Genomic DNA, 26,419 nt, shown 5'->3' with positions numbered 1-26,419 from the left:
ACAATTCTATGAGGTCAAGGTAAGGCCAAGAGTATGAGAATAATCCAAGGTCACCCAGCAAGCTTCAAACTTGGGTCTCCCTGCTCCTCGTCTGATGCTCTAGCCACTGCACAACACTGGCTCACTTCCTAAATTGCGGCAATGACACTTGCACTCCTCTTAATTTCACATCGTTCAAAGTCCTGTGATATGTTAAGCAAAATCACACACCAAGAGTTCCCACATTTGCAAGATTTATAATCTTGCATAATTTCTGCGGGTTATTATATATTGACCATAGTTTTAAATCCTGATTTGCAGACAAGAAATAAATCACAGAATTTAAAGTATCCCAGTTTGTATGCCAAAACGAAACTGGTTTCTTTCATGCTAGAAATCACAGCTACAAGCACGAAGGGGAAAAGAGTGGGTGCATGGGAGAAGAGATTAACAGTGGAACCATAATCCTTTACCTTTCTAAGACCACTGAAGTCACCTCTGTTTAGGACTGTGCTTTTGGATTATGAAACTAGTGTGGGGGGAAAGGATTCCTATATACCTCTTCCCTCCAAGAATATTGGTAACCTCTTCATGGTTTCATTTCAGTTAAATATGTACCCAGTACATCACTAGATACAATCCCTTGGGCTGCTAATATTCTGGAAGGCAATTTCTCTCACTGTTAGCAGCCTATTTGTCAGACACCACATGAAAACTTACCTGCTTCTGGATCTGGAGGAATTCTCCACATGTATAAATTGAAGTCATCAGAGCCAGACAAGATGTACTAAAATGAGGGCAAAAACAACTCTGGTAAGTTACAATGAAACCACCACCAAGGCAAGCCTCAGTGCAGAACACTGAGAAGATTCTATCACCTTGATTGTGCTGTTCAGAATGTACCTGCCCTCACCAGAAAGACTTGGAAACAAGAGGACCAGGGATAAACTATTAAAAAGGAGTTTTTAGCTTACAATCAACAAAATGCAACAAGGCTCCCATCATAACACATTTATTTATTTGATTTTTAGCCTACCCTCCCCGCCGAGGCAGGCTCAGAGCGGCTTACAAAGGGAACAATAGATAAAACAAGAAGTGCATATGACTGTAGCTTTTGTTAATTTTATAGATTTTAAGCCCCCCCCCCTTTTACAAATATGCTCCACTTAAAGTAATGGAACTTCCTTTGAATAAACAGCCATATTATTATGTTGCAAGAGAAAAAAGGAATCCACTGTAGAATTGCCTGCAATTGGTTTTTCCTTCTTGAATCAGGGATGGACTAAAACACTTTGCTGACCAAAGTACTGAGCAATCAGAAAAGTGTATCTGAGGATTCCCGGGTGCCACAGAGAATGTTGGAGCCCAGATGGCACGAGTCCCAAGAGTGGCAACATGAAACTCTCTACAATATGCTGCAAAGGACCCGGGGGGTGCACCTCCACAATCATTTTGTGCTTCAGCTGTGCTGGTAAAAATATTACTGCCCAAGTAAACTTACTTACTTGGGTTGCTTGTGCAGTGGGCCAGTCCTGTTCAGAATATTCACAAAGCAGGAAACATCTGAAAGCAATCCAGGCTGTAACATTCTTTTGCTGGGTCAATCAGCACAACCAGCGAAATCATGGCTACTTCTGCCACCACCTGATTCTGAAGGGGTTATTATTATATAAACTACAATATTCACTGGATGACATCAACTTACAGGATGTAAATGATCACTGTGTATGTTTTCCAGTGTCAGAGGGTAGCCATGTTGGTCTGCAGTGGAACAGCTAGAGTTGAGTCCAGGAGCACCTTAGCAACCATTGAGATTTTGGGGGGGAGGGGTATGACCTTTCAAGAGTCAAAGCTCATACCCCCAAAATTTTATTGGTCTCTAAGATGCCACTGGACTCGAACCTATGTTTTCCAGGAATTTTATACCCTATTGTTGATTATAGGGAACAGTAGTTAAGCAGATGCTATTCAGACCAAGATTGTAAAATTTATATAAAGTTGTTTGGCAATATATGTTCTCTAGCACTTACTTAGTACTGCCCTGTTCATTAATTCAACACACTCTTTAAGGAAAGTTGAGGAAATTCTATTTACCGATAAATTTTAGAAGCTTCCTTAATACTCAAGTGTTTGGCCAGGGAGGAAAGAAATGGGACTGTTTCAATTACAAGATTATGTTTTACAGACATACACAGGAAGTTTCTGCCCCAAACTCAGATGCTGGAACTATGTTACAGCTCTCTTAAAAACAGAAACACACACACACCTATGAGAAACAGTTGCTGCCTTGAAGGAGATATGTGAAGTTACATCTGTTACTACTTTTGACATACCTCCAGCTTCTGCCAACTGATAAGGCATTTGTCAGTTTGGTAACAAATAGGGACAGGGAAAAGGGAAGAAGGGGGGAAGCTAGGCAGTACTTATTTGTCTGCTACCTAAGAAACCATCCCAACAGAAAAATGTGGCCAATCTACGCTTCCTGGGCAAAGTGACTGAGAGAGCAGTAGTGAACCCACTCCAAGTCTTCTTGGATAACTCTTCTGCTTTAGACCCTTTTCAGTGTGGTTTTAGGCCAGGCTATGGGACAGAGACGCCTCTTCTAGCTTTAGTTGATGACCCCCGTCTAAGTATACACAAAGGCCAAGCCACTCTGTTGCCCTTTCTGGATTTATCTGCAGCATTTGATATAGTAGATCATGCCATCTGTTGAGGTGCCTGGAGGCAGTAGTAGTTATCAGGGGATGTGCGTTGAACTGGTTCAAAGAATTCATCATGGACTGGACTTGAAGTGTTGCAATTGAAATCCAACTGTCGTTGGTGTGGGACCTATCTTGTGGGGCTCCACAGGGTGCAATTCTATTCCCCATGCTTTTATAACTCTATGTAAAGCCCTTAGGACAAATCATTTGTAGTTTTGGGGTTGGTTATCATCAATATGCTGATGATAGCTTCATATATCCTTATCCAAATCTCCTGGTGATGTGGTAGAGAGCCTGAAGTGCTGCCTGGCTGTGGTGGTTAACTGGCTAAAAGTGAACAAATTGAAACTAAACCCTGAAAAGACAGAGGTCATGCTGGTTGGGAAGGCAGAGGCCTTGAAGGACATTGCAATCCTCACTTCTGATGGAGTTCAACTGGCCCTTGCTGCCTCAGTGAAAAGCCAAGCTTTATTGCCGGTGAAGCAAGTTAATACAGCTGCAAAAAAAGACTTTCTACCAGACTCAGCCTAGCCCATAAGATCGCCCCGTATCTTGAGACAGCCAACCTGGCCACCTGGATCCATGCCACAGTAACATCGAGACTAGACTACTGTAATGCAGTGTACATTGGTCTCCCCTCAAAATCAACTTGGAAACTCTAACTGGTCCAGAACTGCTACACTTGGACTACTGGCAGGAGCTAGATGTAGCATGCATATTCCTCCCATTCTGCAGATGCTCCATTGGCTGCCCATTTGCTACTGAGCTCAGTTTAAGGTATTGGCTACCACATACAAAGCCTTCATGGCCTCGGCCCCTCTTATTTGCGGGGCTGCCTCTCTCACTACGTTCCACCACAACAACATTGCTCATGTCAGCAGGGACTTCTGCAGTTGCCAGTCGGCAAATGAGCAAAATCAACAACTGCCTGGACACGTGCTTTCTCCATTGTGGCTCCCGCCTTGTGGAGTAGCCTGCTGGAGGAGGTCAGGAAAAATCCTATTCTCCAGGCCTTCCACAAACGATGTAAAACTGAATTATCCAAGGGGGCTTTTCTGTGCAGGTAACAGGGTTGCACTGTACAAAAGGGTTCACAAATTTACTTGGATAAATGATTGAGACTGTGGTCTATACTGCTTATTGTAAGAAGCTTATTGTAAGAAGGATCCTAATACGTAATTTCTGTACCCCATAATGTGTTGTGTTAATACTTATTCTATGCTTTGGTTCTTTCTGGTGGTTCCAGAGCCCTAAAATCCTAATGCACTGGTTACTGAAGGTCCCATTTTGTACTGACTCACTTGTGTAATCCACCCTGAGTCCCTGTGGGAAAGACAGACTATAAATAACAGAAATAAATACATTTTGCCTGTCCCTGACTCCTAATAGGAAATATAACTTTTGATTTGAATGTAACCCTTTCCTGGGTTTTGATAGGCAATTTGCAATAATTTACAAAAAATAAAGATACCTAATATGGAGCAGGAAAACAAAACCTTGTAGTAGTTATTGATACACTAAATAGGGAACCATCCCATACAGCAGGGGGTCCCCAAGACGGTACCAGCCAAATGTGGAGCTGGCGAGGCTTTTGCTCAGCAGGGCATCTGACTAGCAACTGGGGACCTGATTAAGAACACAAGAAGAGCTCTGCTGGATCAGACCAGCGGTCCATCTAGTCCAGCATCCTGTCTCACATAGTGGCCAACTAGTTCCTCTGGATGGCCAACAAGGCATAGACATTGAGGCCTTCCCTTGATGTTGCCTCCTGGCTCTGGGCTTCGGAGGATTAGTGCTGAGCAGATGAAAATAATGTTCTTTCAGCAACAGCTGCCATCACAGTGTTGGTTTTATTCTCTCTCAGTCCTCTTCCTGAGGGTATTTTTGTATTTAAGCGTGTGTCTGGCTCAACCCCCTACGGAAGCCATTTTGTGGTTGTGTCCACCACCGTGTCCGAATTCCAAAAGTGACTACAGGCTCAAAAGGGTTGGGGATTCCTGCTTTGCAGGCTGGATATAAGATTTTATGGCTACGATACAGCTTCTAACACATTTATACGCATCAGTTACACTCCTTGCAATGTTAGGTTTTTTATGATTTCCCAAAGTACACATAAAGCTACATAAGCAATTATTTGGTTTATATATAAGGCAGAAGCAGATCCACCACCCAGCTGCTTTACACACCTCGTGCCTGCCAAATCTCACAGCAAAGAAACTGTTAGATAGTAGAAGAATTCTCTAGAAAGAAAGCCAAGCTGGTCAGGTACTCCAGTCTCATCAGCACTCCTTAACAGCTTGGTAAATACCAAGCATATAAGAGGTCACCTTTCAGGCAGCATTTTCTACAGAGGAGCCCTCAGAAGAAGCCATCTCCACACATATGGAGGCACAGCCATACTGTGGTGGCTTTTGATAAGTTCTGCCAGCAGAGTTCCTTCTGTATTCTCTTAGCAGTACTTGTTGGTAACATTAAAAAACAATTTTCTGTAGGAAAGTTGCTCGGGCTACAGATGAGAATGCAACCTGGACAATTTTCTTACACAACATCTCTTAATCATAACCAGACGAAGCAAGACTGCACTGGTAGTAAAGCAGGGTGGCTGTTATACTTCACTAGCTGAGAAGTTCGATACAGCTATAATGGCTAACTTAATTTTAGTAGTCTCCAAGATCAGACATATTTAAGATTAATTTAAGGTCAGAAGTAATCTATGCACAAGCATGAAGTTAAAAAAAGAGGGAGAAAGAATTTTTTTTTTTAAATAAGCCACAGCCACTGCCAAACTGCCCACTAGGTGAACATGTGTGTGTTTAAGTGCCATCAGGCTGCTTCCAACTTACAACAACCCTATGAATTAATCACCTCCAAAATGACCTATCAATAACAGCCTTGCTCAGGTACTGCAAACTGAAGGCTTTGGTTGCCTTTATTCAGTTAATCCATCGCATGTTGGGTCTTCCTCTTTTCCTATTATCTTCAGCTTTTCTTACCAGGATTGTCTTTCCCATACGCATACTTTATTACAAATCCCAATCAGGCCCTGCTTGTTTACCCCCACAGGGTAACCAGCAGCTCTGCAGAACCATTTTCAGATCAAGACACTGGCAAGTAATGGAAGGTTTAGTCCATAAGAACATAAGAGATGCCAATGTTGGATCAGGCCAAAGGCCCATCCAGTCCAACAATCTGTATCACACAGTGGCCAGAAATACCAGTGCCATCAGGAGGTCCACCAGTGGGGCCAGGACATTAGAAGCCATCCCACTGTTGACCCCCCCAAGCACCAAGATGACAGAGCATCACTTGCCCCAGAGTCCCTATCTATACCTTGTGGCTAATAGCCACTGATGGACCTCTGCTCCATATGCCCCCTCCCCCTTTGAATCTGGGCTTCTTAACCTGCTTTTTAGAAAGAAACAAAGTCCAAGAGCCTCCCTCATGACACTCCCAGGGTCATATCCATTTTGGTCCAACATGCTGAATGCAACATGCCCTAAAGCTGTGGATGGCCAGCAACAAAGATGCTGCAAACAATGTGCTGCAAACCACATTTTGTTAAAATAATTGAGGCATGGCTACAGACAAAATTTAGCCTAGAGATTCATAGCAAATGTGAAACATCCACATCATAGTGAAATACACCATCAGTTGATCTTTAGAGTAATATTACGATTGATCAAAGAAAGCCACTCTTATAGACCAGTGGTAGGACAATAATTGGGGATAAATAACTGGGGATACTGTCCTACTCTGTCAGCATTGAAGATATATGCCGGACCAAATGCAAACAAAAAGCTCTAATGGAAGGGGACAGGGAGGTGGTTTTAAGCAGAATTAAACACGGCTTCCTGCTGCCACAAAAATGCACTATTTCCCAATTCCATTAGCATCTTGAAATATCTGAAGTATTGTGTTCAAACACAAGATTCACAGTTTTTAAAAAACACTTAAGTTGTTTCCTGAGCAAAGATGTAAGTTTGCTCTGGGGCGAAGAAGAGGGGGGGGGGGGGGGGGGGGGGGGGAGAGAAGAAAGGTTTCCAGATGACAAGCTGCTGATTCAGAAGTTTGCCTTAGAAGGAAGAAAATTCCCAGGCGTGGTTAACAGCAGCTGCTGTGCAAAGCTCTGGATCCCGGCACTCTCCAAACATGTCAGGCATGTTTAGAATGAGCCACCCTTGAGTTTCTCAACATGCTCCTCTGCCTCTCCCTCCCTCCCTCCCTCTCTCTTGCCACTTCTCCCCCAAAAGGAATACTAGAGGGAACTTGTGCAAGCTGAAAGCGATCAGTGCCTGCTGCTGCTGCTGCTGCTGCAGCCTTCCAGCTGGAGCTCTCACACACACGCTGGATTCCAACCACCTTCAGCAATCCATTTTTAACTACTTTCTGCTGGACAGCTTTCGGCATCTTGAAATTTTTATATTTCCTTCAGCTTTGTTTCATGGAAGAGATGAAAAGGCAAGAGGCGTTTTCCTTCACCCGTATTTTCCTGCCTTTACACAAAAAGAAGCAATTCACAACTCACCTTATCCCAGGATGTATGGAGCAGTTCAAAATAAAACAGGTAGCATATAAAAATGTACACCAAAAAGAAAGGGAAGGAAGGTTTTCTCTGATCCCTATGCACATACTACTTAAAAATGAGGAAAACCTAAGAACCCATCATGTAACCACAGAAGAGAATTACAGAAGGCTGTTTTATTGAGGGAGGGGAAACTAACATCTAGATATGCTCTAAGAGTTAAAACTCTGATGTTTTCACCATTCTTTTCGAACTACCTCCCTTAAAGTAATTTAACAACCTTTCTGCAGGCAAGAAAAATTGCAGCTACTTTCTGAAGAAAAAGAGGGCATACTGCTATAGATAACAGACCTTTCCATCAAAGCATCCAGAGTAATTCTTTCATGAATTAGGTTCAGTTACTATTCAGACTAAATCCACAAATGGCAGCAGTGTAACATCTTTTATTAGGTCTAGCTAAATTATCACAAACTGCCAAGCAAGCACGTGAGCTCCTGAGAACATTTCTTAGGCTAACCGAATATGAGGACTGTTGTGTTTTTCTTTACTTCTACTGTGTGTCCAAGTCGGAGAAGTCTGAATTATGCCTAGCTTTCCTCTCTCCAAAGGAAAATGAGCCTTCCCTCCTGCCTATAATTACTTGTTCCAGTAGAAACCTGAAATCTGTTGTGTCCCCAACACCATCCAATAATATAGCAGGTGTTGCAGATGGAAGACTTCTACAATTACAGACTTGGGGGGCTTCTCCGTCATGCCATGAAAAAGCTTTTTCTCCCCCCTGCCCCTCTAGCCTTTGTTTATACTAAACATCCAGTTTGCTGAAGAGTTCTGGAAAGCTATATTTTAGGTGGTCCTATAAAAGGCAGAGGAGCTGCGGTGGCTCAAGTGGTTAAGACGCTGAACTGCAGGCTGTGGAAGGTCAGTAGTTCAGCAGTTCAAGACCCGAGTTGCCGCATGACGGAGTGAGCTCCCGTCTCTAGTTCCAGCTCCTGCCAACCTAGCAGTTCGAAAGCAAGAAATTGCAAGTAGATAAATAGGTACCACTTCGGTGGGAAGGTAACAGCGTTCCGTGCGCCTTGGTGTTTAGTCATGCTGGCCACATGACCACGGAAACGTCTTCGGACAGCGCTGGCTCTTCGGCTTTGAAATGGAGATGAGCACCGCAACCCTAGAGTCGGACTCGCCTGGCTTTCGAGCAAGGGAACCTTTACTTTATAAAAGGCAGAACGACTCCAAAATATCAGTAGTGTAATAATGGCCCAAGACAGCTATCTGCAGTCTTCTTTACACGAAGATTTTTAGCATAAGAGTCAGCTATGGCAAGTAATGACTTTCTATTGCACGAATGATGATGTGGTATTTTCAGATGTTTAGAGTTTTATGTGGGAGTGAGCCAGACTATTCAGTGGCTTTGCTGATTACAACCAGAGAGTGGAGACCCAGCTACAGACATTTCATCTTACTTCAATGTTGTACTCTTCTAATGAAGACCTCTCACAACAGGATACAATATTGGATTCCTGTCACATGCTGTTCACATGTTTTACAATATATGTTCTCTGTTATGAGCTCTGCTGTGCAATGGTTTTGTAAGGGATGTATATGCGTCACATTTACAAATATGTGTATGTTCTGATGTTTAAATACAAATCACTCACATTTGCCATATTCTATCTGATATAAATGCAGCCCTTTATAATAAAGTGGTGCTCATTAGTACTTTGATTTTTGTGATTACAAACGATGTCTCATTAATTGTGTCGACATCTGAGTATTTTTCCAATCTACATGTCTAGTAATAGTCGTTGCTGCCCCCCACTGCCCACACTAAGAAATTTTTCAGTATTGGTCTACAGCCACCATTCTACTGAGGGGGAAAGGTTATGATTTTTTAAAAAGGCCCTAGATACAAAGTTAGAACAAGTCACCAAGGATGCTTGCAAACGCTATCAGAAAGCGCTCTTGTAAGCTTTAACTTATCACTCCTTCTCTTTTCCTGTGGTGCAGTCATTAGGATATTGAACTAGGATCTGGGCGACTCAGATTCAAATCTATACTCTGCCATGGAAATTTCCTTGAGTGACTTGAGCCACTCACTCTCTCTCAGCCTAGCCTATCTCGCAAGGTTGTTGTGAAGATAAAATGGAGGAGGGAGAACCATGTAGGCTACCCTGAGTTCCTTGGATGAAGGGCAGAATAAACATCTATTAAACATTTATAAGTTTGGGACTGTTTTTCACACATGGACCATACATGCACAGTTTATCCACAACTGCCTTTGTAACAGGTAGTTTATAACTCTGAGGCATATGCATAATTAGGGAGAACACACCAGTCAAACTGGTGACCTCTGCCAACAGGAAACGTGAGAGTTTGAAACAATGACCTTTTATTGCACTAATTTTCTACTGAATTGTGCTGAAGCCATTCAAGACCCGGGTGGGCACTTAACTGGCCTACCAACACATATCCCCAGCCGGGTATTTCTGCCATCCCTTTCCTAGAAAGAGTGAGTTCTGCTGCTGCCCAGACCCAGGCTTTTTCAGTTGCTACCCTTCTATTGTGAAATAACCTCTCAGAGGAAGCAAGCCAGGTGTCCACCCAGATGGTGGATAGTGCAAGCCGTACGTACATGTATACATTCCTATTCATGCCAGAGTTACATGAGACTTTAAACTGCACAGAACTTTTGGGAGGTCAGTTGGAAGAGTAGGAAGCCGATTCTTGGCAGCATGCAGAAGAGGGTTCCTGACTTACTCAAATACAGTGTCAAGTTTGGGCTTTGGCCACTGCTATTTGTAAGGTATCTGCACTGACAGGCAGAAGCCAGGTCATCTTTCTTTAGTCTCTCTCAGCATGGAGAACCCATCTGAGGGAAAGTTGGAACTTTTTCAGGGAGCATTACCAGTGAGCAGCCCCGTTATTGCTACATTCCTGAAGCTCTCCTATACAAGCCTAATGTCAACAAAGGAGACGGAGTGGTGATGTAATGTCTGAGGACATGCCACAGAGTCAAGATAATTTTTGTTTTATTCTCAGAGCAAACTTTAACTCTTGCCTGAAAGAGGCAGCAGCCGGCAGCTTTTGTTACCAAAGACCTGGACAAAAATATGTTATCTTCAGCAAAACAAAAACTGGTTAGGAAAGCAGCAAGATAGGTACAAAATCAGAACATTTCCCCAACTCTAATCCCTTAAGAGGGGTCGGCAAGTTCTGTTAGCGTCTTTTCATATTGCTATAAAATACCTGCTTTTTAAAAGGTGAAAAATCCAAACAGATGCCTCAGTCACATATTTTATTGCCGGCCCTTAAACACCCATTTATAAAGAATTGGGCGACTGAGCAACTGATCGATGAAGTTTACCTGGTCACGATCCCCTGCAAAACAGCAGCTTTTCATGGTGCACGAATTAAAGTAACCCTGGTTGTCAAACTGGAAGACCGGCAGGCGGGAGTGGATATCATACAAGACTGGAGGCAACCGACGTCTGAGGGCAAGCAGCTGTGTTCCATTGCTGTTGAACCGCACACTCATGGCACTCTGAAGTGACAGATTCCCACCATACCGAAGCAGGGAACTAGGAAACAGGAAACCAAGAAATTGGCCACCACAGTTCATTAACTCAGTAGAATTATACTGTATCAAGGCAGGACAGCAAGCAAGTTCAAGGGAGAAAAAGGTTTACATGTTATTCCATGATCCAAAATGCTCAGTCCATTTTAATCGGACATCATTCATCATTTTCAGGGGTGGGGGGGGGATGAATATGTTTCTAACACTGAGAAATAAAAACAGACACCTGTACTTTCATACTAGTTTGGTAGATTTAGCAAACTCTAAACAAGTACCTGTGTTTACTAAAAAGACTGATTAACTGAAATAGACTGCGTAACTAAATAGACTGCATAACTGAAATCACAACTAGCCTGTTCTAGTAATTTCAACAAGATTTCAATATGACTGCAATCCTGTGCACACTTAACAGGAAGTCAGCCATCGCTGAAAATTAGACAGAGTTGTTCTCAGGTGAATGTCAATAGGATTAGACAGCCACAGCCTGTAGCACATTATAAGACCAACAAGTTTAGAGTGGCAAAAGCTTTCAATATCAAATGAAGTCTGCTGCTGTTTATACTTCTTTCTTTTTCTTTTAAAGTACCTCAGCACTATTTGCAACAAGCACTTAGAACTGCCAGCTGCTTTATGGACCAATCTTGTTGCTCTGTGACAATGTACTGAAGTCAGAAGTAAGGCTCATGGAGCACTTAGACATACGGAAGAGCCAGCGGGGAACAAGGTATCAACAACCACACAGAATTACGTGAAAATCCCACAGAAAGGATTTTTGGTACAGCAAGATTTGAACTGTAATGCAGTGAAACCAAATACTGCAATTCCACTTTTTCTAGCCATGAAGAACAACCCTAACACAAAAACAGCTTACAATTCTCTTACAGTATGGAACCTCACAGCCATGATAATCTGGAGAACTTGCTTCTTCATGACCTTCCCCCCCCCCATAACACTCTCCTTGATAAGTCACAAAAAAGCTCCCCGCAGCTGTCCTATAGTGTTTACTATCCATTTTCCTTTACCTACTCCATCAAGTAAGACTTTCAACAACAGCTAGATTTGACTGAGGCATCACCACCTGCCAATTACCAAGCCATAAAAACTTCGGCTACCAATGTCTGCAGATCAAACTGTTAGAAGCACCGGAGCAGCCAAGCCAGTTCTTCTCTGCTCAGCTGGCAACCCCATTGCTAAGCCCTTCCCCTTTCCTCATATTGCTTGAAAATCCAACTAATATCCAACAGAACCTAAATTAGTGTTTTACAGACTGCATTAACAGGCAAGTCCTCTGAACTTCCACAGAATGTCACTTCCACAGTATATGATAAAAACGTTAGGTTTTAATACCTGCCCATGGTTCATGTCACATACACTAAGAGGGAAACTTACTAAATTCAGAAATAGATTGCTATGCGGCTTCCTAGCACACATATGAAGGATAGCGATAAATTTGTACACGATCGTTGCTTAAGAAAGCCTGCATGTTTGTTTATTTAGAAAATGTATGTTAGCTTTTTAGAGAGATGCTCAGGGCAGCTTACAACTAACACAGTAAAGCAAGTCATTAAAAAAACAAGCCAGTGCCATTAAGACAAGCCACGAAAAACAAGCCAATGCCATTAAAACCTAAAGATGATGTAAACCTAAGCCTAAAATGATTTATATAAAATGATCATCAGGTCAGAGCAGACCATAAACCATTTAAGAGTTAAAAGCCTGGGTAAAAAAGCCTGAGCCTAAAGGAAAGCAAGACAGGGGCCTGACAAAGCTCACAGGAGAAGACGGTCCACTGAAAAAGCCCTGCCTCTGGAGAAAGGGGCACAAAGAGGGCTTCAGGTAGGCGGGACAATAAGGTGGAGGCAAAAGTGTTACACTTTTTCTAACACCGAAAGGCTTTATTCTGGCACAAGCTATGTGACATGGCCCTTAAGAGGTCATCAGCCATGTACACGACACACAAGTGGCAACCAAACCCAGGGTCTGCTGAACAGGGAAGCCTTCTATACAAGTAAAGCTTTGTTAGCTTGCATGCTAACTTCCAATAGCAGCTCAGAGCACAAAGAAAAGAACTGAAAATGGCGAATGGTGGCCACTGTTTGTAATCAGAGTCCAGTAGCACCTTAGAGACCAACAAGATTTTCAGGGTATGCGCTTTCAGGAGTCAAAGCTCGCTTCATCAGATGTTAACAGCGACAAAGCAGGTTTTAATCAGCTAACTGTTTCCTTTTCAGAAAAAAGGGCCAGCTGAAACATTTGTTTTAAAGTCTGAATAGTGTTCAGCAAGCTTTCTATCTGGATGAATGGTTTCTCTGAAATTAGACAAAGCATTTACTGCCAACAAAGCAGAGGGCAAAGGTACGGCAAAGGAGTACAGAACAAGGCTCTTCTGTTTTTGAAGAAGGTACTGCAACTGCATTAACAGAACCATTCAATCTACATCACCAAGGTCTGTCAAAAGGTAAGTGAGCTGTGCTCTGGCCAATGGCTTTAGGAAATTCATCATTGAAGGTGGAGAAAAGGAAGGAAGGAAGGATCAGAAGGTTATGAACAGCAGAAATGGAAATTGTCTACTATATAATGACATGAAAAATAATCTTAAAAGGAAGAGGACAGAATGCCTACAACACCTCAAAACAAAAAATGTCCAAAACGTATAGTAATATACTCATCCGATACCGAGGCTGCAGTCACACCCGCTAAATAATCCACTTTCAGTGCACTTTCCAACTGGATTTTACTGTGTGAACTGGCAAAATCCAACTGCAAAGTGGACTGAAAGTGGATCATTTAGTGTGTGTGACCACAGCTCAAGTCACTTTTTAAGTCAGATCTGTGATTTCTAATTGCTTAATAAGTATGTGTGGGGAGATATAGCTAGACGGCAAGAATAGCATCCCTAGAGAGCACCAAGGACCTTTCCATGCTTCTTGCCTTTTCCATATACAATATACAGTATAGATGGCTGCACAAGACTGGAAGAACTGGTGCTATGCATCTATGAACCATGCATCTCTGAACTGAAGGAAAGGAGGAGACACAATGTAACCCCCTCCCAGCAGCCCTTTGGGTCAGAATTCATGTGTTTGAGCCACCTTCATGACTACTCAGATACGACAAAGCCTAAGACTGCAGGAGGGGATCCATGTTTGATATTCAAGACAATCAAGAAACTGACTCAGAAGGAAGTAACCACCTTCCCCTGGGGGCCTGGACATTCCCTTGACAATGACTCTATTCTTTGGCTCCCTGAGGGCTCATCAAAGTACAGGCCATGATTAATGATCAAGGTTTGCAAGGTTTCCTTCTAGGAACACGCAGCAATCTGCCTTAAAGTATGTAGACCTTCCTGGAAAACCTAATAATAAGTGAAGCCAGGAGCAGCAGCCATCTCTAGAACTTTGTTAACAGGCACTAATCAGGCCTGCCACTCAGGTAATTCCATCACGCCACCTATATCATTCTGCTGAATTATGATAGTTTTGCGATCACAAAGTATCCCAGAACTCCCCCATCATGGACAGAACTCTAAAAATGTCACCAATACTAAGTGTCAAAGGAAAAAACATGATAATTATAGCATCTCAGCAAGGGAAAAAATAGAAAGCAATCTCAACCCCAAAGACTGATCCTCCACTGCTGAAATCACTGGGCAAACACCCCTCTCCCTTGCTACTTTGGAACCAACTGCTTCAAGAATTCTGGACCAGGCAACATATTAAACTTTCTGCTCTGCTTCTTTAAACCGCTTCCTTCTTCCCAACTAGCCCCATCCCTTTGCTCAAAGTGCTGCTCAGACAGAACCCACAACCCTCATCCTCCTACCCCCCCTTCCACTTTGGGAATACTCTACATTCACAGCCACAGCGGGGGTGGGGGTGGGTTCTGACTTTGGACAAGACTGAAGAATGAACATCTAGGAGTACAGCTTCCACTAGGAATCCTCTGGTTTACTTGTTACTTATTTCCCAAAGGCTTGTGTGATTTTTATGAGCCATCTAGTTACTTGCAGTTCAGCAACTCCCCATATGTAGTATTGCTTTTCAAATTACCTGCATTTCTTAAAACTTTTCCTTCTGTTAATGACAATGAATATTAAACCTTAAGTACTGACTCCTTCACTGCCTACTAGTCTAGGTCCCTTCCTGAGCTATAGCCCAAGAGGTACAAATGTTTTCCCAGCCTAACCTCAATTCTGGATGGCCTTGGGGAGGCCTTAGATCTACCCAGAAAGGAACAGCCTCAAATGAGGGGCTATTTGGACCTTACAAGGGAGCCAAAAATTTGGCTGCACATGTGAAGAGACCATACTTCCATGGCAGAGCAGCTGCATACCTAAAGTTGCCAGGCTAAATCCCTGTTATTGTCAGTAAGAGGATCTCTGGGGAAAGAAGTCTGCTTGAGAACTTGGAGCACCATTGCCAGCTGAAGCAGACAACTTTGATGTAGATGGTCTCATCTAGCAAAAACAGCTTTACACCCCCTCCTTCTTAATGTGGATTTAATATATGTTTACTCTCAAATAAGAAGAGGAAGAGAAGAGATTGGATTTATACCTGCCCTTCACTTGGAGTCTCAGAGCGGCTTACAATCTCCTTTCCCTTCCTCTCCCCACAACAGACACCCTGTGAGGTGGGTGGGGCTGAGAGAGCTCTTTGAGAACTGCCCTTGAGGGAATAGCTCTGAAAGAATTGTGACTGACCCAAGGTCACTCCAGCAGCCGCAGCATGTGAAGAGTGGGGAATCAAACCCAGTTCTCCTAGATTAGAGTCTGTGCTCCTAAACACTACACCAAACTGGCTACACCAAATAAGTCACCATACAGCTAGGTTTTTGTTTGCGGCATGCTCTATATACGCCAATAAAAAGCAAATACGAAGAACAGGACTCTAGAGAGTGATTTGCCAGCTTTCTAGAAGACAGTTAGCTGGTCATGTGATGGCTGAACAAGCTACCTTGGAATGGCTTAAGACCAAGCTGAAATTGGCAAAGATAGTCAAGTGATATTTAATTCCAAATGTTCTAGAAGTTCCACAACAGTGCCTATATCAGTCTCTTTTATCAAACTAAGTAGTCCAGTGGCACCTTCAAAGATTGTAGCATGAACTTCCATAAACAAGTGTAGAATGGCTATACCTATAAAATGGCCTTGTAAAGAGGTTTTGGGGCCTCTTGAAATATGAAGCTGCCTTATACAGTCAGATGACTGATCCATCCAGCTCAGTATGGCCCACTCTGACTGGTAGTGGCTAACTTGGGTCTTAGGCAGAAACATAAGAACATAAGAGACGCCAATGTTGGATCAGGCCAAAGGCCCATCCAGTCCAACACCCTGTGTCACACAGTGGCCAGAAATACCAGGTGCCATCAGGAGGTCCACCAGTGGGGCCAGGACATTAGAAGCCCTCCCACTGTTGACCCCCCCAAGCACCAAGAAGACAGAGCATCACTTGTCCCAGAGCCCCTATCTATACCTTGTGGCTAATAGCCACTGATGGACCTTTGCTCCATATGCACTTCCAGTCACACTGCCTAAAGGTACTATTTAAAAAGATGTCCATAGGAGTAGATGCTTAAACTTATAAATAAAATTCTAGCATTTATCAGTATGTAAATTGACACAGAACAGTTCTGTATACTTGATTAAATATCACTGACAGAGATCAAAAGTTTGCACACACTTGTGGTTTTTAACACCATCTAGTGGCACAGGAGTCTCATAACAAGCTCTGTTTAAGTCACATTGCACGGGAGGGGGGGGGAAGAAGGCAGAAGCCTACAAAAGTACTTTTGGAAAATAAACAGCAGGCCAGCTGGGAAAATATGGGAACATACTATTAAGAAGAAAGCACCTGCATTTTCTGCAGAATATCTAAGAGCTCCAGTTCTAGAGAAACCAGCTAGCATGGAAGCACACATAATTATACCTTAAGGCTAAGGCAATTTTGATCTTTAAAAAAAATACTCAAAGGGTGCGTTCAGATGCGCCGTTTGATCTGGTATTGTCATGCTTCAGCAACGGATTTTATCTGCACGATCATACAGTCAACATCTGCCTCCCGTCCACAGCTGTTGGTTTCCAGCTCAAAAACGCTTTAACTCGGAATATTTTGTTACCAGGTCCCAAGGTGGTGTTTTCTCAGCTCTTCTCAGGGACAAAAGCCACACATTGGCTATGTCAGACAGAATGGCAACCAAAAGCAGATTATCTGGTATCCATTCCTGGGTTTTATGGATGTCGCTGTCCAAACCACACCTACACTTGCTCATGATAGGGATATGTTTCCCATATTTATTATTTATTTATTATTGCATTTCTACCCCACCCTCACTGATGTCTTGTCTCTTCTCCCTCATACTAGTTAACCTTATATACTTATATCTGCATAGCAATCTTCTTCTTCCTTTCCCTCCCCCATTGCTTCTCCTTTTCCCGATTTTCATTTTTTCCGCCTGTGGCCCTCCCCCTCTCTTTCTTATTGCATTCATTAATTGAAACAGAGACTTCTTTGCAAAATACAGAGTTGACACATGAAACTGCTACTAGCAACAGCAGCAACAGCTGTAGTTCATCACGAGAACAGAATACAAAAAGGGTTCCATGGCGAATAAGAACATGGATGGCTCAGGGTGTCCCAAGCCTGAAGTAACAGAAGTGGGCTGCAAGAAGATAAGATCTCAAGCTACACCACTGCAGTTAGCCTCGCTAACTCATTCAGTCCTCACATATGTATTCTCAACAAGAAGGACTATACATCCTCTGTATTTTAGTGTATTTCTTTTTCAGAATAGTATATTGGAATACTGAATGCAAGGAATATTGGGATTTCTGCTGACAACATTACATCCAGCTCAAAATATGCTAAGTGCCCTCTATACCTGAGAGGAAATAATTAAGATTCTGTTACTTCCCACAATGAGAAAAAACACCTTTAGACATTTATCTGCTATTCTGACATATTTATTGCTTTACAACTGTTGACCTTATAACCTTAACTTGTTATTTAGTTTTTCACTTTGCATAACTTAAACAACATCATGTTACATGTTAATTTACTGTTAAATCCCAGTCTATAAGTTTAGAACCTCATTTACCATTCCAACGTATTTGAAAAAGTGTGCCTTGCACACGAAAGCTCATACCTTGAATAAACCTTTGTTAGCCTTTAAAAGGGGGGGGGGTCTTAAAGGTGCCACTAGACTCTAAATTTGTTCTACTGCTTCAGACCAACACGGCTGACCATCTGAAAATCTAATGCAGATAAGCCAAAAGCTTCTTTCTGAACCAGATATTTGGCCTTACCACATTGGTCTTGAGGCAGCAAACCCTGTGAGATTGCAGGTGTTACCAAAATTCCTTTTTCTGGAAATGTTCTAACAGGGCTTACTATTTAATTTTACAAGATGTACGAATCTCACTCTCTAGAAAGTAGAATTACTGCAGGACATTAAATACTGAACAGTACTGTAAGGACCAATTAGTCTTTTCTCTCTCCAGCTTCATAAATATAACACATATGTAAACAAAACTCTGGTCCCCTACCTTTGAGGTTTACGAATATCCCAGAGTCCTACACCTTCTTTAGAGTTGGCAGTGGCTAGTAATCTTGGCTCTATTGGATTGAACATCACACTATGAAAGGCTGATGGATAATTTGCCAAACAGAAGGGATCTGTTGAAAAATGAAGATCAGACAAGAAAGCAACAAAGTTTCTATTGTGCAATACCTGGACATCTGACTTCACTTTCTTTGGAGAGATCTGAGAATACGATGTTTGCTAACATCGTCTATAGCAAATAGGATTGGCATCAACTGGGGCTGGTTCCACTCGAGGTCAGGAAAAGCCACTCCCATTGTGAAAGCAGCAAGTGAGAAAGAAGATGACATGGGTCATCACACCACTTGCTGGTGGTGGTCCCTCCCCACTCCCTTCCTGTGTTGGTACAAAAGCACTGACCTGATGATAGTTTTGCTGCCCCCCCCCAGTGCTTAATGCTCACAGCTGAGTGATATTTTTAAAAAGCCCTGTGAAAGGGCTAAAAAGGTGTGTGTGGGGGGGGATGCTGGCACCGAGGCTCACCTTTTGAAGAGGCCACTAAGCTCTGCCCCCTTCTAACTTTCACACACAAGCTTTGCCTGCACCCAACAAGCCTTTACCCTTTAAGACTGTTTCTACACATGCTATTTGCCCCGGGTTCAACGCTGCTGGAAAACTGATTTTTCCCCAACTTCCCCACAGCATCATGGTGCAGTTGTGTATCTCCTGCGCCTTTCCTGACTTTTCTCCAACCTTTCTCAAGCTTGATGTCCTCCAAAGTTTTAAGAAAGATCACAACAAAGCCTAAACGGCTGCTGTGTGGGTGAGAAAGCTCAGATTTTCCTTGTACCACCTACATGGCAGACATTTTCCCTGCCCTTGTCCTTGCAGCAGCAGCCATTTCTCCCCCCAAACACACTAGGGATTTTTTTAAATTCAGTAACTGAATATCATTACAGCAACACTGCAGCTGTGTATCAGATTCTCCGGATTCCCAGCTTTCATTTTAAAAAATTAAGTCTCTAGCCCCTTTCATTGTGGAGATATAAGAGGGGAGGCATATCTCTGCAATGAACGGGCCTAGAAACTTACCTTCTGTTTTAAATGAAAGCTGAGAACTCAGAGAACCTGATACACAGATCACTATAATAGTATAGTGATATAACAATATTCCACTGCTGACTTTTTAAAAAACTGAAAAATCCTTGTGGCATGGGGCCCCTTGGAATGGCCACTGCCGGAATATTGGTGGTGGAAAGTGCCAGCACATCATAGCTGATTTATGGCAACATTCAGTTGCTGACCTAAAAGTAGCAGTTATCTTTAAAGGGAGATTAGGGAAACTAATGCAGCTGCAACTGATAACAACGCTTAAGACAATGCATCCACCTGGATTGAATCCAGACCTAGGTTTCCTGTCTCATTACTAATGCTGATTTCTCCATGCCTATTACCCCTCTGCATATCTCACCTAAATCCAATCACACCTGCTATTGTTATTCACCTGCTATTGTCATTGCCTGCTAATGTCATTTGACTTCTGAAATCACTCCACTCTCCAGTATATAGGACAGATGAACTCCCATTCTAGCTGTATCTGAAGAAGTGAGCAGTGACTCATAAAAGCTCATACACTACCACAAATTTTGTTAGTCTTTAAGGTGCTACTGGAGTCTTATCCTGTGAGGTGGTTAGGCTGAGTGTGTATTAATGGCCCAATGTCACACAGCGAACTCCTATGGCAGAGTGGGGATTTGAACCTGAGTCTCCCAGATCATAGTGTGACACTCCAGCCACTACAGCACACTGGCACATTTCTATGTGCAGAAGTCTAATGCCTCTTCATGAGAAGAGGTTCACTAACAGAAATAAAGTCCCTTTTAAGATTTTTGACGCAAACTGCAACAAACAGCACACACATTCCTGTGCTGCAGATTTGTATCTTTACGTAAAAGTTTGAGAAGCCATTTTATGTAAAAGCCTTAAAGTTGTGCTCTCCTGCATTCTGTGAGTTTACAAAGTAATTTCTCAAAAAAGTTACAAGTGCTTGACAGCCCATCTAATTTAAACTAGATTATGCCATCCAAACTAATGTGGCATTAAACCCACTTTAATAAAGTAGGTGATTTTCATCCTTTTAAAATACTTTTCATTTGTTACATAATTATTATGTATAGTTAGCAGAGCAGCTGCTTTATCAACAGCCTAAAGGTGGCTAAACAAACTGCCTGCAGATCCTGCAATCCAAAATATTCTGGCAGAATCCACACACTCACCTTCAGGTTTCCTAGGGCTCCTGGTACTATTCTATAAGCATTCCTGATTTTGGATATCACTAAAGGCAGGTCCAGATCCATGGTCTACTGAGCAATTATACCTTAGCTGTCCAGTTAGCTATTTTGTTGCCCAAATTCCTTTATGAGGCTGGAACTTATCTCCCTGACCACACTCCAATTCTTCTGGGCAATTCTATAATCAGTTGCTATGGAGACATTTCCTACTCACATTGACTAGCTCCTTATTTTAAAAAAATCCCAGCTTCTGACTGAAGTCATCACAGAATGCATTTAAAAAAACTTCTGATGGTCTCATGAGACCGTCAGAAGTTTTTTTAAATGCATTCTGTGATGACATCAGTCAGAAGCTGGGATTTTTTAATCAGTCAAAAGCTGGGAGCACTCCCACTTTCTCTTTAGTTTTTCCAAACCCTAGGGTTATTTATTAGATTTATATTTGTTTTATATCCCACAGGGAGATCTTCAGACTGATAACCCTCCAATTACAATTTGCAAAATCCGACAGAGAGTTCTCAGCCTTCCACATTTCTGCCCCAAGCCTGTGGCTGAGCTGAAGGAGGACAAGGTTCCGTAAAAGAACATAGCAGCATAGGCATAGGCCTGGCACCCAGCCTACATCACTGGGCAAGACAGGAGATGAAGGTCAGTCCCATATGATTTGTATGTATCCATAATAGAAGTTAAAGGCCCATGATTTATTGTATTTACTTCATTTATACCCCACAGTTCTCCCACACAAGTGGCTTACATCGTTCTCCTCTCCTCTATTTTATCCTCACAACAACCCTGTGACATAGGTTAGGCTGAGAAGATATGACTGGCCCAAGGTTGCCCAGCAAGTTTCCATGACAGGATACGGATTTAAGCCTGGGTCTTGTGAGGCTAGAAATGTCCAGCCAATGTGGTGCAGTTGGGCTAAAACAAAGGGAGACCTGGGCTCACATCCCCATTCGGCCATGAAACCCACTGGATGACCTTGTGCCAGTCACTTTCAGGCCTAACCTGAAGGGTTGCCAGGCCCAGCCTGGCAGCCAGCTGAAGACTCGGGGGTAGGGGTGAATATGGGGGTGGTGGCCTTTGGTGTGATATCACTTCCAGGAAAACTTGAAGTGACATCACACCTCTCTAGGAGTTGGCCAAAGCTCTATGATAAAATGATACTTAGTTCTCTAGGAATCAATGAAAACTAACTGTGATGTCATGCTGTCATCTGACAACCTTTTTATTTTATTTTTCTGCTGCTGCTGGGGGCAGGGAACCTTACTAATCTACTTTACAGTAGACTTATGCACGCTGCCCTGATCTCTTTATAGGAAAGGTGGGACAAAAAAGCTATCGATACTAGAGTGAGCCAATTCCCCAAGCCTCACCCCTCTCCATTTGCTTTCCCCCTGTGTTTAACTGGATCCATAGTTAGTACTTCCTAGAACATGATCACTCCTCAATGGGCCTTTTAATTTTCATGTCATTTTTTAATGTATCCTTGGGTACGCAGAAACTCTCTCTTGTCTCTGTGTGGTCCCATTTTGCTGCTCAGCTGATAGTGATTCAAACAAGAAGTTCAGTACCAAAGAGAACAAGCTGAAGGCTTGCAAGGAATCATGAGCGGAGGGTAGGGAGAATCTGCTTTATCACAAGCATAGCAGTCAAATAGGACATCAATATAATAAGAGAGTATTTGTACCATAACGCAGTACCAATTCACTTAGTAGGGGAGCGGTGGCACAGTGTGTATATCCCACTGCTTAACATCCGAACTGTGTCAGTTCGGGCCCCGTGCTGGTGTGAGCAGCCAGCCTGTTGTCCCTAGCTCATCGTCCACCCAGCGATTCGAAAGCCTCGGCGAGTAGATAAAATGGGAACCACTCCTTAGAGAGGGTGGGCACACCAGCTCCCCTGTGAGAAGGTGTTAGCTGTCGGTTGTGACGTCCTGCTCCAGGATCGGAAGGCGGAAGAAACTACTCGGCTACGGAAAAAAAAATAAAAAAAAATCCCTGCAGTGGGGTGCTCCGGCCAGGCGGTGGCAGTGTGGCGATCCAAGCCAGAGATGTTTCCACCGTGCAGTTACGGTGTGAGCAATTAAAAATGAATTATATGTTGTCTTTCCTATCCCCTATGAAACATTGTTAGTCCCGTCTAAAAAGTGTAACTGTAAATCACTTTGAGCCTGTCTCAAGACAACATTATTATTATTATTATTATTATTATTATTATTATTATGTAATTCAATCCGATTTATTACAATCAAAGATCAGCAAATACCTTAAAATGTGACTTAGATGTAAAAGGTTAGCTTTACACTCATACATTCATAGCCCTCACCTCCATTGGAAGACTCTCGGATATCCCAAATGAGGACTCTTCCATCATCTGAAGAGCTTGCAAAAACGTTATCATTCACTGGACTCACTGACAGGCCATAGACTGCATCTTCATGGGCAAACACATCCAAAGTTTCACCACTGAAAGAGACACAGACATCATTTCCCCATTTCTACATTTAGCTAGGAGGGATGAGCTGTTAAGTATCACAAAAGGCCATCATTTGAAAATACTTAAATCTCTTATCCTCTGCTTTCCATATAAATACCTGGAACCTGAAGGTTAATTTAGTGGACAATACCAATACAAATGTATCCGCTCCCTCTCTTCAAGAGCATTTGCTGGAAAAATCTTGCATGAGAGATTAAGCCATTCATTATATTACAAACTTCACTCTGAATTAAAGAACCATACAGATACATTTACATAGGGTCTGTCTCAAGACAACATTTCTGTCCCCTTCCCATCCCCAAAGTCATAGCCTGCTTCCTTAACTAAGGGAATCTTTAACAGCAGTGTCCCTTAGGGACAGGAAGAAGATATCCATGTTCGTTCAGAAGGGGGGAGGGGGGGAAAGCACCACAAACTTGAGTACGTGCATAAGGGATCCAGAAGGTTTAACTACATAAGTCTAACAACTTTGACACATAATCTAGTATCATATAAAATTGTGGGAGGTGGGGGTGAAAAAAGTAGGAGAGGAAGTAAGCAGACTGCAGAAAAACTGGAAGGAATAGGAAACAGCGGTGATCAAAGATGCCATTATGCTCGCTATTTATCCAAGATCATCTACACATTAATTAAAGCTTCCTGTATCTTTGGGCTCAAGATGATCTGTGCACTTCTTCTTCTAGCATAGGAGAACACTCCAGCCTTCCAGGACATTCAGTGGGGGACTTCAAAGTAGCTGTTTTACTGCAAAGGAACTTCAGAAACAGACTAGAATGGGAGATTGCTAAATTACAAGTTATTTCAACACTCAGGACAATGGAACCCCCAGGGCTTAACAGAGATATCAGGTTCAGATCTTGCTACACATGCTAACTTCATTCAGTTCTTGCATATGTTTGTAAACTCCTCTATTATGCTGTCTGCTAATTTGCTGCAATACACAGGTCTTACCAATTGCCTCCATCCTGTCTTAGCTACATTTACTGCTCAGTTACTTATGCATCTTGACTCTAAGTGGCCCTTCCTAGCAACAACCTCCTCACTCTCTACCTATATGTAATGGTTGGTGACTTCTGCTTCAATGTATCTGAAGTGTGCATGCACATGAAAACTTATACCCAGAATAAAACTTTGTTGGTCTTAAAGGTGCCACTGGACAAACTTTGTTCTTCTTCTAGTATATCACCTTTGGAATTAAATTTCCCCAATCCAGATTTTTCATGCATTAAAACCAAACAAGCATATATTTACCTTTCAATATCATGGAGCAGAACTTGTTCATCATTACCTATAATGAAAAAAGAATTTAACACCAGTGTTAATGAAAACTTTATTAGAAAGTAGGAGAGCATTTGTGCAAATTTTGAGAAAGGAAAACTAAGGAGAAGGGAGGAAACTTGTTTCCTGCCAAAGCAGAACTAGATGTTCCATGGCAGACAATTTCTTGCTTGCTTCTGACATACAAAAAACAGCCATGGGAGAGGATATTTGTATAGGAGAAACTGGGGAGAGCATAAATTCTCTGATTACCATTTTTCCTCCACAAGCCCTTTCTGCCCATCTCTCCCCCCCTAACTCTGCCCACTTTCTCTAGCCTGGGATCAAGACATGAATCCCACTTACAATGCTGCACAGCTTAAGCACTCCCCAACCCCTCTACCTGCCCGGCAAATACCACCACTTTGCACACTGGCAGCAACACATAACTGGGAATTCAATGGATGCCACCGAACACCAAGGTTCTGGCTTCAAACTCTGAACTGGCAGCCAGAAAAATCCCTGTGAGAGTCCCCCCTCCCTCACCAAACATAACGGATCAGCCAAAGCATGTTCCAGCTGCCTTTTGGCCTTGCTGCAATATTTCCCCAAGCCTCCTTAGATCACCACGACCATAATACCTTATCTAACTGGAACTGCTATAAGGGAAATAACTTCACCTTGTTTGGCCCTTTAAAAAAAATCTGTGTACATTTGATTTAATATATTTATACCTGCACTGTTACCACACTAGTTCCCAATGGGGGGGGGGGTACACTCCCCAGTTTTAAAAAGTGAACAACCTCCCAGGCATTAAACCTGCATAAAATGGAAGGATACTGCTGGGGAAGGATTATTACTGCTGTTCTCCATCTTTAAAATATGGCTGTGAGAGTCTTCTGCTTTACAACTCTACTACAGGATAAGCACTCAGCCTCCCCCAAAATAGAACACATTTAAGAGAGAGAGATTCATAAACCCATGCCAGTATTTAAAGAGTTGATGTGAGGGAGAAGAGAGTCTCTCATCACTGGTCAGGTTTCAAGCAATACTAGGGTTGCCAGATCTGGCAGGGGATGAGGGGGGAGAAAGAGAAAGGCCCAAGCCTCATTGCTGGCGTTGCACCAGAAGTGACGTCATCACACCAGCAATGTCCAAGCGACACTCTGGTATTTGGGCAAACACACTATGGTAGAACTGGCTTCTACTATTGTTTTTGCCAAATACCAGAGTGTCACCTGGAAATCGCTGATGTGATGATGTCACTTCTTGTGTGACGCTGGCAACAAGGCCTGGGCCTTTCTCTTTCTCCAGATAAGTCCCCCTGCCAGCCAGCTTATCAGCGGCTGGAGTCAGGGCCTGTCGGCAGGGGATCCCTGCCTCCGTTGGGGGATCTAGCAACCCTATGCAAGACCCAGTAAGTTCTCCACAACTTCCACAGCCAAACAACAATTTGTAACAGGCTACTGGAAAGGAAAAATTAAATGCTCTCTAATCCAGAATATTACACCCAGAAAACACAGCTCTTTCACAAGACGATAGCAGGATTAGTTTCTCACTTGATGACATTAATATACACCTACTGAAAAATAGATTGCATGGGAAAACCATGGACCCATCATTTACTCATAAGAACATAAGAGACGCCAATGTTGGATCAGGCCAAAGGCCCATCCAGTCCAACACTCTGTGTCACACGGTGGCCAGAAATACCAGGTGCCATCAGGAGGTCCACCAGTGGGGCCAGGACACTAGAAGCCCCCCCACTGTTGACCCCCCCAAGCACCAAGATGACAGAGCATCACTTGCCCCAGAGCCCCTATCTATACCTTGTGGCTAATAGCCACTGATGGACCTCTGCTCCATATGCTTATCTAATTCCCTTTTGAAGCCGTCCGTGCTTGTAGCTCCCCCCCCCAAGCACCAAGAATACAGAGCATCACTTGCCCCAAACTGAGAGTTCCTGTCTATACCTTGTGGCTAATAGGCACTGATGGACCTCTGCTCCATATTTATTTTTATTTATTTATCTTATTTAATTTTATTTATACCCCGCCCT

The 26,419-nt window shown here is 42.8% G+C and overlaps 1 protein-coding gene across 1 annotated transcript in view; it reads right to left on the bottom strand.

The window, feature by feature from the left end:
• Positions 1–26,419, bottom strand: part of DCAF5 (DDB1 and CUL4 associated factor 5) — a 57,995-nt gene that overhangs the window by 17,629 nt on the left and 13,947 nt on the right. The window contains exons 3-7 of the mRNA XM_015413315.1: positions 24,355–24,391; positions 22,933–23,072; positions 18,318–18,447; positions 10,568–10,781; positions 700–766 (exon numbers count right to left, since the gene is read on the bottom strand). Coding sequence (XP_015268801.1) covers positions 700–766; positions 10,568–10,781; positions 18,318–18,447; positions 22,933–23,072; positions 24,355–24,391 — 588 coding nt within the window. The remainder of the gene's footprint in view (positions 1–699; positions 767–10,567; positions 10,782–18,317; positions 18,448–22,932; positions 23,073–24,354; positions 24,392–26,419) is intronic.

The sequence above is a fragment of the Gekko japonicus genome, unplaced genomic scaffold (assembly GCF_001447785.1).
Source record: "Gekko japonicus isolate JY-2015 unplaced genomic scaffold, Gekko_japonicus_V1.1 scaffold32, whole genome shotgun sequence".
In the NCBI taxonomy this organism is placed as follows: domain Eukaryota; kingdom Metazoa; phylum Chordata; class Lepidosauria; order Squamata; family Gekkonidae; genus Gekko; species Gekko japonicus.
This window is presented reverse-complemented; position numbering and strand designations above follow the sequence as displayed.